General features: G+C 54.4%; 2 protein-coding genes across 6 annotated transcripts; both read right to left on the reverse strand.

The window, feature by feature from the left end:
- Positions 1 to 51: 51 nt before the first annotated feature.
- On the reverse strand, positions 52 to 5399 carry PPOX (protoporphyrinogen oxidase). Of its 3 annotated transcripts, none has more exons than XM_054504014.2 (13): positions 5342 to 5399; positions 4300 to 4394; positions 4000 to 4134; positions 3748 to 3863; positions 3130 to 3262; positions 2676 to 2820; positions 2069 to 2259; positions 1545 to 1605; positions 1241 to 1359; positions 751 to 861; positions 501 to 650; positions 321 to 363; positions 52 to 236 (listed from the first exon to the last, which is right to left on the reverse strand). In XM_054504014.2, exons 2-13 carry the CDS (start codon positions 4384 to 4386, stop codon positions 94 to 96), a joined length of 1434 nt encoding a protein of 477 aa, XP_054359989.1. In that variant the 5' UTR covers positions 4387 to 4394; positions 5342 to 5399; the 3' UTR covers positions 52 to 93. The 3 variants fall into 3 exon arrangements, with proteins under 3 accessions (XP_054359989.1, XP_054359981.1, XP_054291094.1); XM_054504006.2 differs by lacking the exon at positions 5342 to 5399 and adding an exon at positions 4561 to 4852; XM_054435119.2 differs by lacking the exons at positions 4000 to 4134; positions 4300 to 4394; positions 5342 to 5399 and having other exon boundaries at positions 2676 to 2839; positions 3748 to 3862.
- Positions 5400 to 5508: 109 nt separating this feature from the next.
- USP21 (ubiquitin specific peptidase 21) lies at positions 5509 to 11875 on the reverse strand. Of its 3 annotated transcripts, XM_054503972.2 has the most exons (13): positions 11558 to 11875; positions 10730 to 10870; positions 9996 to 10616; positions 9139 to 9198; positions 8846 to 8966; positions 8510 to 8621; positions 8162 to 8317; positions 7617 to 7681; positions 7255 to 7358; positions 6985 to 7071; positions 6290 to 6704; positions 6089 to 6203; positions 5509 to 5875 (listed from the first exon to the last, which is right to left on the reverse strand). In XM_054503972.2, the coding sequence occupies exons 3-13, from the start codon at positions 10593 to 10595 to the stop codon at positions 5785 to 5787; spliced, it is 1926 nt and encodes a 641-aa protein (XP_054359947.1). In that variant the 5' UTR covers positions 10596 to 10616; positions 10730 to 10870; positions 11558 to 11875; the 3' UTR covers positions 5509 to 5784. The 3 variants fall into 3 exon arrangements, with proteins under 3 accessions (XP_054359947.1, XP_054359968.1, XP_054359957.1); XM_054503993.2 differs by lacking the exons at positions 10730 to 10870; positions 11558 to 11875 and adding an exon at positions 11470 to 11535; XM_054503982.2 differs by lacking the exons at positions 10730 to 10870; positions 11558 to 11875 and having other exon boundaries at positions 9996 to 10114; positions 10257 to 10357.
- Positions 11876 to 12380: the final 505 nt, after the last annotated feature.

Below are 12380 nucleotides of genomic sequence, written 5' to 3' on the forward strand. Positions count from 1 at the left end.
TTGCTGCCGTGCATTCTTATGCCTATAGGTGATAGAACAGCCAGACCAAGCCAAGCTCCAGCAGTTTTTATTTTCATGAATGGGAGTTGGGGATCAGCTCTTAGGTTCTGTGCCCAGGACACTGACTGCTGCCTGGCGGCCACTCTCTATACAGTCATTAACAGCAACCCCCTCATAGGAGGCTCCAGCCAGAGTCAGGGGCAACCTGTGAGCAGTCAGGAATTGCCTAGCTGACTCTGGAAGGAAAGGATGAAAGGTATGTTTTAGCTGGGGGTCTGATGCCCTTGGCCCTCCTCAGCCCAGCTGTTTTCCCAACTTACCTAGTTTTTGCCAGTGACCTAGTGTATACTGGGGGATGCAGTTCTGAGAAGAGAGGAGAGGATGCAGGGAAAAGTTTATTATTGATGTCCTAGGCCTTGGCTGACATACAGTGACAAATGTTCCAGTCCCTGTCTTCAAGGCCTTCAGTGGAGAGCTGAGGGAAGTTTATCCCAACTTACCTTGTGTAGATGGACCAAGCAGTGGCTCGGCATCTCCTTCAGTCCTAATTGTGTAGCAGCTGCTTCCTGGGCCCGCTGTTGAAACAGCTCCTGAGATAAGACACAGCCGCTCGCCTCCAGTGTCTGTAACCAGGAACCTCCCAGCATCACCTAAGGAGGGAATATAGCACTGATCAGTCTGGCCTTGCCTACACTGGAGCACAGAGGAGCCCTCTGGAAATGCCACTAGGCAAAGTTTCCTCCTCCTCACAGTCACTCTGAGGCCAGGGGGGCTCCCATCCTGCTCAGGGAAAGCAACTGAGTCATACACGATTCCCAGGACAGCTGGATCTTCTGAAGATGGCACCAAATGTCCAAATCCCTGGAGAGAAGGACATTCATGCGTCAGAAGGAAAGGGCTCTAGCTGAGCCTGTCTCCTTCCCGTTTTTTTTTTGGGGGGGGGACAGAGTCTCACTCTGTCACCCAGGCTGGAGTGTAATGGCGAGATCTCAGCTCACTGCAACCTCCACCTCCTGGGTTCAAGCGATTCTCCCGCCTTAGCCTCCCGAGTAGCTGGGATTACAGGTGCAAGCCACCACACCTGGCTAATTTTTGTATTTTTCGTAGAGATGGGGTTTCACCATGTTGGCCAGGCTGGTCTCGAACTCCTGACCTTGTTATCTGCCCACCTTGGCCTCCCAAAATGCTGGGATTACAGGTGTGAGCCACCATGCGCAGCCTCTCCGTCCCTTTATCATACCTGGACAGGCAGATGGGCTCCTCGGTACTGCAGATTCACCACAGCTACAGACACTGCAGTGATGGCACTCAGGGCACGAGCCAGAGGGGCAGCCTCAGCAGGGAGCAGCTCACTGAGCACTAGAGATCAGGCAGAGGCCTGACTCAGAAGGCATTCCCATTACAGTTGTCAGTCCTCTTTGGGATTAGACTCCCATAGAGATGACCAGTTCAGGGGCATGGTGTGGTCCTGCTGACCCAGGAAGGTACAGCTTTTGCCTCTCACTGGTAGGGGTTGGGGAAGGGGAAGGTGGCTATCCCATTACCTGAAGCTGGAATGGCACTAATAACGTGGTCAGCCTCCAGACTGCTGTCCCTTAGAGATACCTGAGAGCATGAAAACATTTGAGAGACCCAGAAAGTGAGAATTTGATGAGTGAAAATAGACTTCACTCTCAGTTTCCCAGGCACCCATGTGGCCAGGGAGACTGTGTACTGACCCCGGATGAAGAGATTGGGTGACTATGTAGACGTCACAAAAAATCATTCGTCTGTGTACTCCAGGAAGTGGACCAGACAGGCCAGTGTGGCTGTTCTGAAATGTTCAGTGAAGCTGGGTTCTTTCCCCTACCTCTAAGCCACTTATAAGTACTACTTCTATCCACAGACTTGCATAGGCTCTTTGAGGAAGGTTCACAAATAGGGCCTAGGATTCTGGGGTAGCCCATGTCTAAGTAGCTTCTAAGGCACAAAAACAATGAGGAACTCCAGTCCTATCGGCCCTGGCCTAAACTACTTGGATAAAGATGGAAACACTGACAGGTTCATTACACTCCAGGGGTTCCCCTACCTTCCAGCGCCCTTCTGCCTGGAGGCTGAGCCCACAGACCGGCTGGCCTCTGAGAACACTGACCCCCCTACTAGTCAGGTGGGTTTCAAGGGCCTGAGGCAACATCTCTAGACCTCCACGAAGTGACCACTGGCTCCAGCGCTCAGCCAAGGCCTGGCGAATGAGTGCTGAGTCTGGCTGTGGGGTCCGCCCTGCAGAGGAAGCAAACAAGAATCATTGAGGCTGGATGCAGTGGCTCACACCTGTAATCCCAGCACTTTAGGAGGCCGAGGCGGGTGGATCACTTGAGGTCAGGAGTTTGAGACCAGCCTGGCCAAAATAGTGAAACTCCATCTCTACAAAAAAATACACAGATTAGCTGGGAGTGGTGGCACATGTTTGTAATCCCAGCTACTTAAGAGGCTGAAGCAGGAGAATTGCTTGAATCTGGGAGGCGGAGGTTGCAGCGAGCCGATCTGAGATTGCGCCACTGCACTCCAGCCTAGGCGGCAGAGCAAGACTCCATCTCAAAAAAGAAAAAAAGAATAATTGAATAGCATCCCTTGTCCCCACTCCCTCACTTTGGCAGTCCTTAATATCTTCACCCTTTGAATCAATCCCCCCTCACCTGACCCCAGCAGCAGGCCCAGTAATATGGAACGATGGGTTTGCTCAGCTTGGAAGAGACTGGGAAAGCAGGACCTGATGCTGAGCTCACGGCTGTTGCCTGCAAACACTCCACGGCAGAGACTGTCCATGGCTAGAGACGCCACCTTAAGGGTGAGACTAGGACTAAGGAGCCAAAAAATAATCTACACTGACTGATTTCCACAGCCCCTATTTGGTAGGGAATGAGGGTGGGATAGGGTTTGGGTTGGGGGACATTCCCACTATGACAGAAGGATGGAAGTGAAGGCCTTCACTCCCAATAATGAGTTTTGGGAATTATGAGGGGGTGGGGTATGAAGAGAAAGAGGGCATCCCCAAATGATACAGAAGAGCCCCTAGGTGGTAGATTTGAACAGGGAGCTCTGCAGCTGGTTTAGGAGGGAAGAGGTTTGGGGCCTCTGGGCAAGTGTCACCTCAGGTCCAAGGCGGCGCTGGGCAAAACTGTGCACAGTCTCATCAGGATCTTTGCCCCGGGGCTTGGTCAGCTCCCTCAGCCCAGCCCAAAACAGAGGTTTGGAGAAGGGGGGTGAAGGGCGGAGTAGCCCCCTGCATGGAGAAAGGCATAGTGAGGGGGAAGCTCCTGACATACCTCCCCAGCTCCAGGCGCTGGGGTAATTTCCACTCATTTGGCTTCCTTTTGCTGGGAAGGCTGACAGGGACATGAAGAAATGAAGGTAGGTCGGGCGTGGTGGCTCACGCCTGTAATCCCAGCACTTTGGGAGGCCGAGGTGGGCGGATCACAAGGTCAGGAGTTCAAGACCAGCCTGGCCAATATGGTGAAACCCCATCTCTACTAAAAATACAAAAACTAGCCAGACGTGGTGGTGGGCACCTGTAGTCCCAGCCACTCGGGAGGCTGAGGCAGGAGAATCGCTTGAACCCGAATGGCGGAAGTTGCAGTGAGCCAAGATCGCGCCATTGCACTCCATCCTGGGCGAGAGCGATACTCCGTCTCAAAAAAAAAAAAAGAAAGAAATGGAAGGCATATGAGGATGAGGGCACAGTAAAAGGAGCAGAGGTCCTGGTGTTACCTGAGGCCAGTGGGTAGGGCATGCAGGGCACCGCCCACGTAGAGGAACCTGTTCTGGGCAGCTGGGTGGTCTCCCCGGACAGGCAGCACTTCTGAATCCAAGCCAAGCTCAGAAACCTGCTCTCCACATGCCGTCAGAAGAGGAGAAACTAAGGGAAGTTCTGACCCACCAAACATACTTCCTCCCCTAAACTCTATACCCCAATGGAAGCCCCCTCCACAACCTCTCCTAGACATCCCACAAGCCTCTCACCAGGAGCAAGGTCTGGGCCCCTAGGGCTCCCGCTGGCCTAATTCCCCGAGGTCCAAGCTCAAAGATAGCACCATTCGGGCCTCGAACGGAGCGAATCCAGCCTCCCAGACGCTCACTGCTCTCCACCAGGACCACCTGGCGACAAGAGGGAGAGACACTGCAGCACCGCCTGTAGCCGCCGGCGAGAGGTCAGGAGGGGAGGGGAAGAGGCACATTCAGAGGGCCAGGATCCATCTAGCTTTTGATGGAAATGGGAAGAGCATTAAATGAAGCTCCCTCTGGCACAGGTGGAGCACTCACCTTAGGGGGGCAGGGGGCCCGGCTCAGGTGGTAACTGGCGGCCAAGCCGCTGATGCCTCCGCCCAGCACGACCACGGTCCGGCCCATGGGGAAACCTGGGGGAAAGGGGGCGATATGGACAGGCAGACCGGGGACACCCTGCGCTCCAGAAGCCCCGCCTGTTTTGCCTTCTGTCCCGGCCACTCACTGCTTTAGGGGAAACTAAGTGTGCACGGATGGGCTGGTGGAAAGTGAGGTCCCCGTCCAGGGGCCAGGACTCACCCACAAGAGGTAGGGATGAGAGAAAATGAGGGAGAAGGAGGTCGAGGTCCTAAGACCGTACCCCGCCGGCGCTCTGCTGGGTGCAGATAAGGGCCACACCCTCGCTATCGGCCCTCGCAGGGCTCGGGCGGCGGGCAGTACGCCTGAGTTCTGAGGCGCTCTGCTTGCCACACCGCTGTAGGCCAACAAGCGCCTCAAATCCGCTACTCCCACCCCCAGACTTTTCGGTCTCTCCTACTCTCCGTCCACTCTATTCTCGCGGCACGCGCCTGACCCTATCTCTCCTACATCTGGATTGGCGGGCCCTGGAAGGCTCCGGATCACGTTCACCAATGAAAACATTGAACTGGCAGAGGCGCAGCGACGGCGCTGTAAGAGCTGGAGTTTAACCGTGTCAGCGCCGAGCTGGGAGTGAGAGGCCGTGCCCGGCACTGCCCTCGTCAGGACTGAGGCGGCGAGCGCTTAATGCTGGAGTTAGCGTTCCCCAGCACAAGCTTCCCAGGTCCAGCTAGGGTGATAACCCTAGAGGGAAGGCCCCAGGAGCTTTGGTCGTAGGGAGAATAGATAGGGACACTGGAGGCCAGTCCACGGGGAGGCGGCTCCATAAACAGCTCCTTGATGTTAGCAACAGACCAGGCTTACGGGAGCTAGAGCCGCCCGGCAACGTACCCAGTGTTTGTCAACAGCGGCACCCCCCCATCGCCGACCAAACCAGTTGCCCCAGAGCCTGCACGCAGCCTCACTCAAGTATGCCTTTCCTCTTTTCCTCCCAGTACTTAACCTTCACTGCTGGGGGACACAGGTCCGGATCCGGCACATCCCCGAAACCTTCCCCCTCGGCTCTGAGAGCGCCCCCACCTGTTAGAGAGGGAACTTGGGTCCCAAGAAGACTCCAATTTGGCCCAGTTCTCTATCACCCCCTAAGCAAAAATACAAATAAGCACACCATTTTTTCTTAATAAATTTATTCACAAAAAGTGATATTGCAGAGGGTCTGGGGGCTGTACATGGGCAGGGGCTTGGTGAGCTCTGTACATGGGGCTGGGAGACAAGGGAGCCTCCAGGTGGAAGGGTATTTTTTAATAAAAAAAATAATGGAGCTACAACCACCCCCTCCCCCCTCCCCGATTAAAAAGACACAAAAATAGACGTCTCTGAGGTAAACGGGGAGCCTGGGGCTTAAGGGTGTTTAAAGGGCTTCACAGGTGCCAGAGCTTAGAGGTGTCACAGGCACCGGGGTGGCTCCTGCATCAGTTGGTAGAACAGCACGTAGCCCTCGCTGGATGCCACCTGGTTTTCACTGACAGGGGAGACACTAGGAAAAAGGGAGATCGGGAAAGGGTTGTGGTCATTCCTGTTTACTCCCTTCTCCCTACAAGACCGAACCTCAGAGTATCCAGGAAATGATCAGGCAAGACCTCCACCTCTCCTTTCACCTGGCACTCTGCTCTCCTGGAGCTTCATAGAAGGGGAGGGTGTCAGGGCTGAGTGGGAATGGGGCAGGATGTAAATAGGAGGCTATTCTCACCGAGAGTCATTGTAGACATGCCAACCAGTCTGGCACCGGCACAGGGCTGTGTAGTGGCCATAGTGGACGCTGCCTGAGTGGTTGCAAAGGGCATACAGCTGGTATACAGGACTTCCTGCGGGGTTGGAGATGATCAAGTTCTATAATCAGAGCTGTGCCCCCACTCCTTTGGCTCCTTAGGGCTTTCCCCACCAGACTCACCGGCTTTGTCACTGGCAAAGTCCCCTAGGCTCAGTCGCTGCAGTGGAAAGTCTACACCTACTGAACTTTTTTTGATGGAGCCTCGGGAGGCAGAAAATCGATTCAGATCTAAGCCCTGGTTAAGGAGCATTTGGGAGGCAGTGGGCCTCTGAGGGGGACTTCTTCTATCCTGAAAGCTGTCCTCTCCCCACTCCCGACACACTGGGAGCAGCTTGTGGAAAAGTGGGTGGCAGACTTTTCCTAAGGAAAATTCAATTCTCTGGAAACATGGAGGGTGAGGAAAGAGAATGTATGGGAGGTATCCTAAGAGAAGTAAGAATCTGAAGATTAGGATATGGAGCACGAGGATTCGAGGGAATCTTTGTACTGTCAACTTTTTGGTACTTCGAGTTTTCTGCCGACATCGGTCACACACCTGAATAAATGGCAAACAGTGTCAGGTTAATATGCTCCTAACCTCAATTGGCTTTTCTGACACCCCGATCCACAAATTTGGTATGCTCTTCATTACGGCTGGATCCTCTTGGCTTCTCCCCTTTGCTCTAGGAGTACTAGAACATATCTGAGACTCCAACACAAACCCAGATACATTAAATATTATTCCCCATATTAAGGCATCATGCAATCCCTTTTATCCACATGGAGTCCCCCCAGGTCTCCCACCCTTACTGTATCCCTTGTGAACCTCCACATACTGGGGCATTCTCCGACTCTAGCTCTTCTTCCTTAGTGAAAAGGTTGAAACAATCCCGCAGAGACACCTTGCCCCCAGCAAATCCTTTCTGGGGGAAAAAGGGAAGAAAGGTCAACATGTTCTGAATTTCCTTTTCCCAACTCTTCTCAATCAATCCAGGCTTCAGTTCTGCTCCAGAAATCCACAGGGTTCCCGCCCACACTCTGGGGGTGGGTAGGCTTGGGTCACAGAGCCCCTGTCCTGTCCACCCCGGAATCCTCTGGAATCCCACCTTGGGGATGGGCAGGGACAGGTCACAAAAAACCTCGAAGGTCGTGGAGCGATACCCACAGGCCTGGCACTTGAGACAACTTTTCAACTGGCCCACAAACAGGTCTAGACAGAAGCACAGGGACAGGAGAAAAGGTCATTGTTGGATGTTATGAGATGATTTCTTGGATTTCCATCTCTTCCTGCCCCTTTGCCTGACCCTTCCTTTCCCACTACCAACACTCCTAATCAACTCTTCACACAACTTCACATTTGCATCATCCAGTCTTGTTCCCATACCCCTTGATAGTATCGATTTCCCCCCCCAAGCCTGTACCCCCCTCACACACTAATTTTCCCTCATTGCTTTGTCCCATTCCATACCCACAATCTTGCTGTCCTCTCGTTCCAGGTAACGTTTCCACATTAGGTTGGCTCGGTCATCATCACTACCACAGATCAAACGAAGTGGGGAGCACCCATGAGACAGCAGGAACACTGGGCTCCCCCAACACCCACTGAAACAACCCACAGAACCCTACTCCCCACCCACACCCCTGCTCCTTCCCTAAATTTCAAGAAAAGTCAAAGGAATAATGCCTCAATGAACTTTCTAGGGAAATCCGAGGTGAGAGGAAAAGAAAGGAATGTACACAAGGGAAGAATATGCTGTCTTCCTCTACCTATAAATGAATTATCCCCTTCTTCAATTTGGTGACATCCCTAGCATGATCTTCTGCCTCCATCTGCTCCCTTAGACTCCCCCTCTTCCTTCCTTCCTTCTACTTCTATGTTGCTTCTCACACTATTTTCTATACTAAAGGGTTTCCCTGGACCCTACATTTTCAATCTTTACTAGTTCAGTTCTATGAAGTGTGAATGATGCTGATAAACTACTGGGGAGAGGTGGTAGAGGGAACGACCCTTACCTTAACTCAGGTTCTTCTAGCAGAGCCCCTCCTCGGCGGGGTGGAGAGGGAACTGGACCATTGGCAAGTATTGGTGGAGCCCGGCGGCCTCGGCGGTTGATTTCCAGGTGTAGCCGCTCCATGAGGAGCTTCAGGAACTCTTGGGCATCCTGCTGGCTACAGCCAGACAAAGAGTATGGGCAACTGACTCCTCTCCTAGTCCACAGACACCATTCCCTGCCCAGATATTGGTGCCCACTTCCTGGATGAAGAACATCTCAAGGTTCAGAACAATGCTGCCAGGGCCCTTGCTTGGCCCTACCCCCAGACACGGCCAGAGAGAAATCCCATAGCTTCCAGCTCTCCCACCTGTATCCAGAGAAGGAGGGAACATATTTCTGGAAGACAGCTCGGAATCGAGTAGGATTCACAGCTTCGCAGGAGTCAGGGTGCCAGAGGGCACCAATCACATCTGCAAAGGCTGTTGGGATGGGAGTGGGGAAGGGAAACAAAGGTTAATGTCTGGAAGAGGCAAGCAAGAGGTGGCTCAGAGGGTAGAAAATAACCTTTAGGAAAGTAGGCACTGGGAAAAGTAGATACAACTGCCAGATTTAAGGGTTGGGGGCCACCAGCACTGGCAGATGGACCTGCAAGTGGTTGGGGAAAAAGGGACTTGAACAGAGGGAGCAGGAGTTGTTGCCTCACCTTCAGTGAGCTCTTGGGCTCGGCCTCCTCCAGGCACCTCTTGCCGGAAGTCCCTTCTCAGACAGAAGTCCCGAAGAGGTCGAGTGCTGCTCAGACACTGCAGCACAGCATTCAGGAAGCACTGGGGAGCAGTAGGGACACTGCTGTTATCTCTCCAGACCACTGCTCAGGAAGCCTTAGAAGAGCTTCAGAGCTCTCCTTCCACATGCCTTCCCCAAGCTCGTGGGTTTTCCCCACCCCCAGCACCATTTCACATTCCTTTTAGAGAGGAAAGATAGGAGAATGGCTCTCACCGTGTTTCCCAGGTTTCGAAGGCCAACATGACCAGAGCCCAGAAGCAGTGTGTGATGAGCCTGGAAGGTCAGAGTACAATTGGCAAGTTCCTATATATCCTACCTGGCACTTTAACCTTTCAACAGCATGCTGCCCACTGCCTCCCCCATCCCATGCATGTTTCATCCCCAAACTCTACCCTATTCCCCTCACTAGGTATTCTAGTCTCCCTACCTCACTGGTCATGAGCAGTAAGCCCATCACAGCTGAATGTACCACGGACTCAGCCATGGCTGTCCCACCTGTTGCCCACTTACTCCTCTGCTCAGCTAGCTGACGTTGCAGCTGCTGGGGCAACTCCCCCAGCACTGGCATGGTTGCCCAGGTGCTCACCACTCCCACCTTTCTGCCCCCAAAACCCCCTCCTGCCCCCGTGGCCCCTTCTTGCCCTTCTCCTGCTGGCTCCAATTGCAATCAGCCTAGCTTACTTAGCTCAGAAAATATGCAAACACGTTTGCTAAGATGTTCTGTGCCTGCCTCTCTTTAGCTCCAGAGATTAATTCGGCCTAGGCAGAGTCCCAGTAGAGAAGGTGCAAGCAAGGGAAAGGAAGGGCCTGGGGACCCAAAGAAGAATTCTAAATAGTTGGGCTAATTCCCTGGGGACCGAAATGGCACACCAGGCTGAAGAGTCACCAACAACCCAAAAAAGGGTCTAGGAGGCTCAAGGGTACTTAAGTAAGGGAGAGGCGTGTCCAAACTGCTGTAATGTAGGGCTGAGAAAGGAACTTCAGGGAAATGGGGGACAGAAAAGGCAGAGGATGGCAGGAAAGCATAGAGGACCATGGGCATGAAGGCCATGTGTGTGGCAAGTCCTCACCATCTTGTCATCAGAGTAGAAAGGCTCAGAGGACCGGGTGGATATCATGTGGAAGGAGCCATGGGAAGCAGGGGGCTCTGTCCGTATGCTGAACAGGGTAGGGGGTCCAGGAAAGCCCCCTAGGCGGCGGAGAGAAGTGCTACGTCTCAAAGTGGGTGGCTCAGGCCGGAGGGCCAAGCGGCTCAGTGCAGCCCCAAGCTCTCCGGTGCCACGGTGCCCTCCCAAGGCAATCCCCATTGGACGCAAGTCCCCACTGCTCACAGACTTGGAACGGGCTAAGTTGGTCCGAGATGGGAGAGGCAAAGCCACTGTTGGGGGTGGTGAGCCAGGCAGGGGAACCCCATGATCTGCTCGAAGGGGGCCTCTGGGACGAGGGCCTGAGGTCCGTCCCCGTCCCAGCTCCAGTTTCTTGAGCCGTTCATCAGGGGGACCTGGCCGGGGAGGCAGAGGTCGTAACATGGGGTTTGGCCCAGAGGCTGGGTTTCTGCGCTCCTTGCTGCGGGCCCTGGGTGCAAATGGTAGCTTGGATCCCACTCGGGGCTGGATATTAACAGGTGGCTCTCGGGTCCGGCCCAGGCGGTGCTCAGAGGCCTGGGGCATTGTGGACACCACAGGCTGGACCTGGGAGGAGAAGAGAGTGTCAGCATTTGAATATGGGGGGAAATGGGAAGCCAGGTTGCTGTACTGAACCCTGCCACACTAATTTTCCCTTATTGCTTTGCCCCATTCCATACCCACAATCTTGCTGTCCTCTCATTTCCACATTAGATGGTTGGCTCAGTCATCACCACTACCACATCAACGAAAGTGGGGAGCAGTATATGCACTGAGGGCAGGAACCAGATCTATCGAATCAGCCATCGTATCCCCAGTACCTGGCATCGTGTTTGGTACAAAGTAAATACTTAGTATCTATTGGGTAAACAAATGAATGAAAGATAACAGCCCATGGCTTTGACCCTTTCTATACTCCCGTCCCCTCCCTGCAGAATACAGCTTTATTGAAAAGCCAGTGATAACTCCTATCTCGGCTCTAACGTAACATGAGACCCCATACCCGGCTAGTAAAGTAGGATGTGCCTCGGGTCACTTAAGACCTCTAGCCAAATGGTAGTGTAGATGCAAGAATAACAGCCCAAAAGACAGCCCTCCATCCTCAAATCCCTGCCTCTCTGGGCTGCAAATGCAGCAGACTATATGGGTGACTTACGATCCATTCCCTCCCCCACCTCCGACCTCCGACATGGTGTCGAGGTTCAGGAAGCAGTGGTCGGGGATGGAGAACGAACAACTCCTTGACCCTTAATCTCTGCACTTCTCCCACCACAGCAGGGCTTTAGCCGGGTCCGCCCCCCTCGAGGGCAGAAAGGCCGAGACCGCTGATTGGCTACGGAATCCGGCGGCGTATTCCCCGCGGTCCAGGGATGCTGTCCCTCCAGCCCAGTTCTCCCAGGCCCCGCCGGGCCCCACGCGCCTTTGTGGAGAGTGTCCTCTCGGGTCTGGAGCAGTCTTCCTTCTGCGCCCCCCCACACCCCGCCATGCCATAACGCCCCGGCCCGTACCTGTCCCCCGGTGAGGCGGCGGGAGAGGCCAGCCGGGGCCAGGCCCCAGTTCAGGGCCACCCCCTACTACCCCCGTGCAGCCCCCCCGTGGGCCCGGCTGCAGCTTTGGCCGCAGCCGTTGCCCAGATCGCTCCCGCCGCAGGGGCCGCCGCCATCTTTGTTGGTCCCGCCCGGCCACCGGCCACCGGCTTCACCGTCTCTCAAAGCGCCTGCGCAGCCACACCCGAACTCCTCCCACTCGGTCCCTTGGCGCTTGCGTGAGCCCGCCCCCACGGCTCCGCGATCGACACCATGGAAACGCAGCCAAGTTTAGGGTCGCTGGTTCTCAACGCTGCCCAGAGTGGTCTTTAATCCATGACTCCACAGCAAGTCACTGAGGTATAGGGTGCCGTCGCCCCATCCTATAGCCCATAGGGATGGAGATCTGACAATCATAGTACAGTCGCGAGGCTTACAGCACAGATCCTTCCCAAACAGCAGGGGTGCAAGTATGGCAAGCTGCAGGCCTGGGTCCAGCCCGCAGACCAGTGGAGAAGCATCTAGCACTTCACAGAGGGCTGGGAAGATCCCTGGAGGGCGGGAAGTGCTGGTCCGGCAAAACCACTTCTTGCAGGCTAACACGGTAGGGCGAAGCATGGCTCACCACTAAAGGACAAAGGCAGATCTGAGCAGCAGGTGGAACAGTCAACATTTCATTCCCACTCCTGACCACAGCATCCTCTATTTCCGACTCCTTCCCAACCCGACCCGGCGTAGCTGTTCATGTGCCTCAGGTTTTAGGCCACTTGCCCTCTGTTAACAGCTCCCAATGAGAACCACAGGC

The sequence above is a fragment of the Pongo pygmaeus genome, chromosome 1 (genome assembly GCF_028885625.2).
Source record: "Pongo pygmaeus isolate AG05252 chromosome 1, NHGRI_mPonPyg2-v2.0_pri, whole genome shotgun sequence".
Lineage (NCBI taxonomy): Eukaryota > Metazoa > Chordata > Mammalia > Primates > Hominidae > Pongo > Pongo pygmaeus.

Bases quoted from the DNA above. Each gene is read 5' to 3' on its own strand.
- PPOX (XM_054504014.2), bottom strand. From the start codon at position 4,386: ATGGGCCGGACCGTGGTCGTGCTGGGCGGAGGCATCAGCGGCTTGGCC. The intron at 1,360-1,544 runs GTAATGGGATAG...CCTGATCTCTAG, and splicing joins TAGTGCCATTCCAGCTTCAG to TGCTCAGTGAGCTGCTCCCT. The intron at 364-500 runs GTAAGTTGGGAT...CTCTCTTCTCAG, and splicing joins GCTTGGTCCATCTACACAAG to AACTGCATCCCCCAGTATAC.
- USP21 (XM_054503993.2), bottom strand. From the start codon at position 11,535: ATGGCGGGGTGTGGGGGGGCGCAGAAGGAAGACTGCTCCAGACCCGAG. The intron at 7,682-8,161 runs GTAAGGGTCGTT...GATCTGTGGTAG, and splicing joins CTAGAAGAACCTGAGTTAAG to TGATGATGACCGAGCCAACC. The intron at 6,705-6,984 runs GTATGTGGAGGT...CCATTTATTCAG, and splicing joins TAGAGTCGGAGAATGCCCCA to GTGTGTGACCGATGTCGGCA.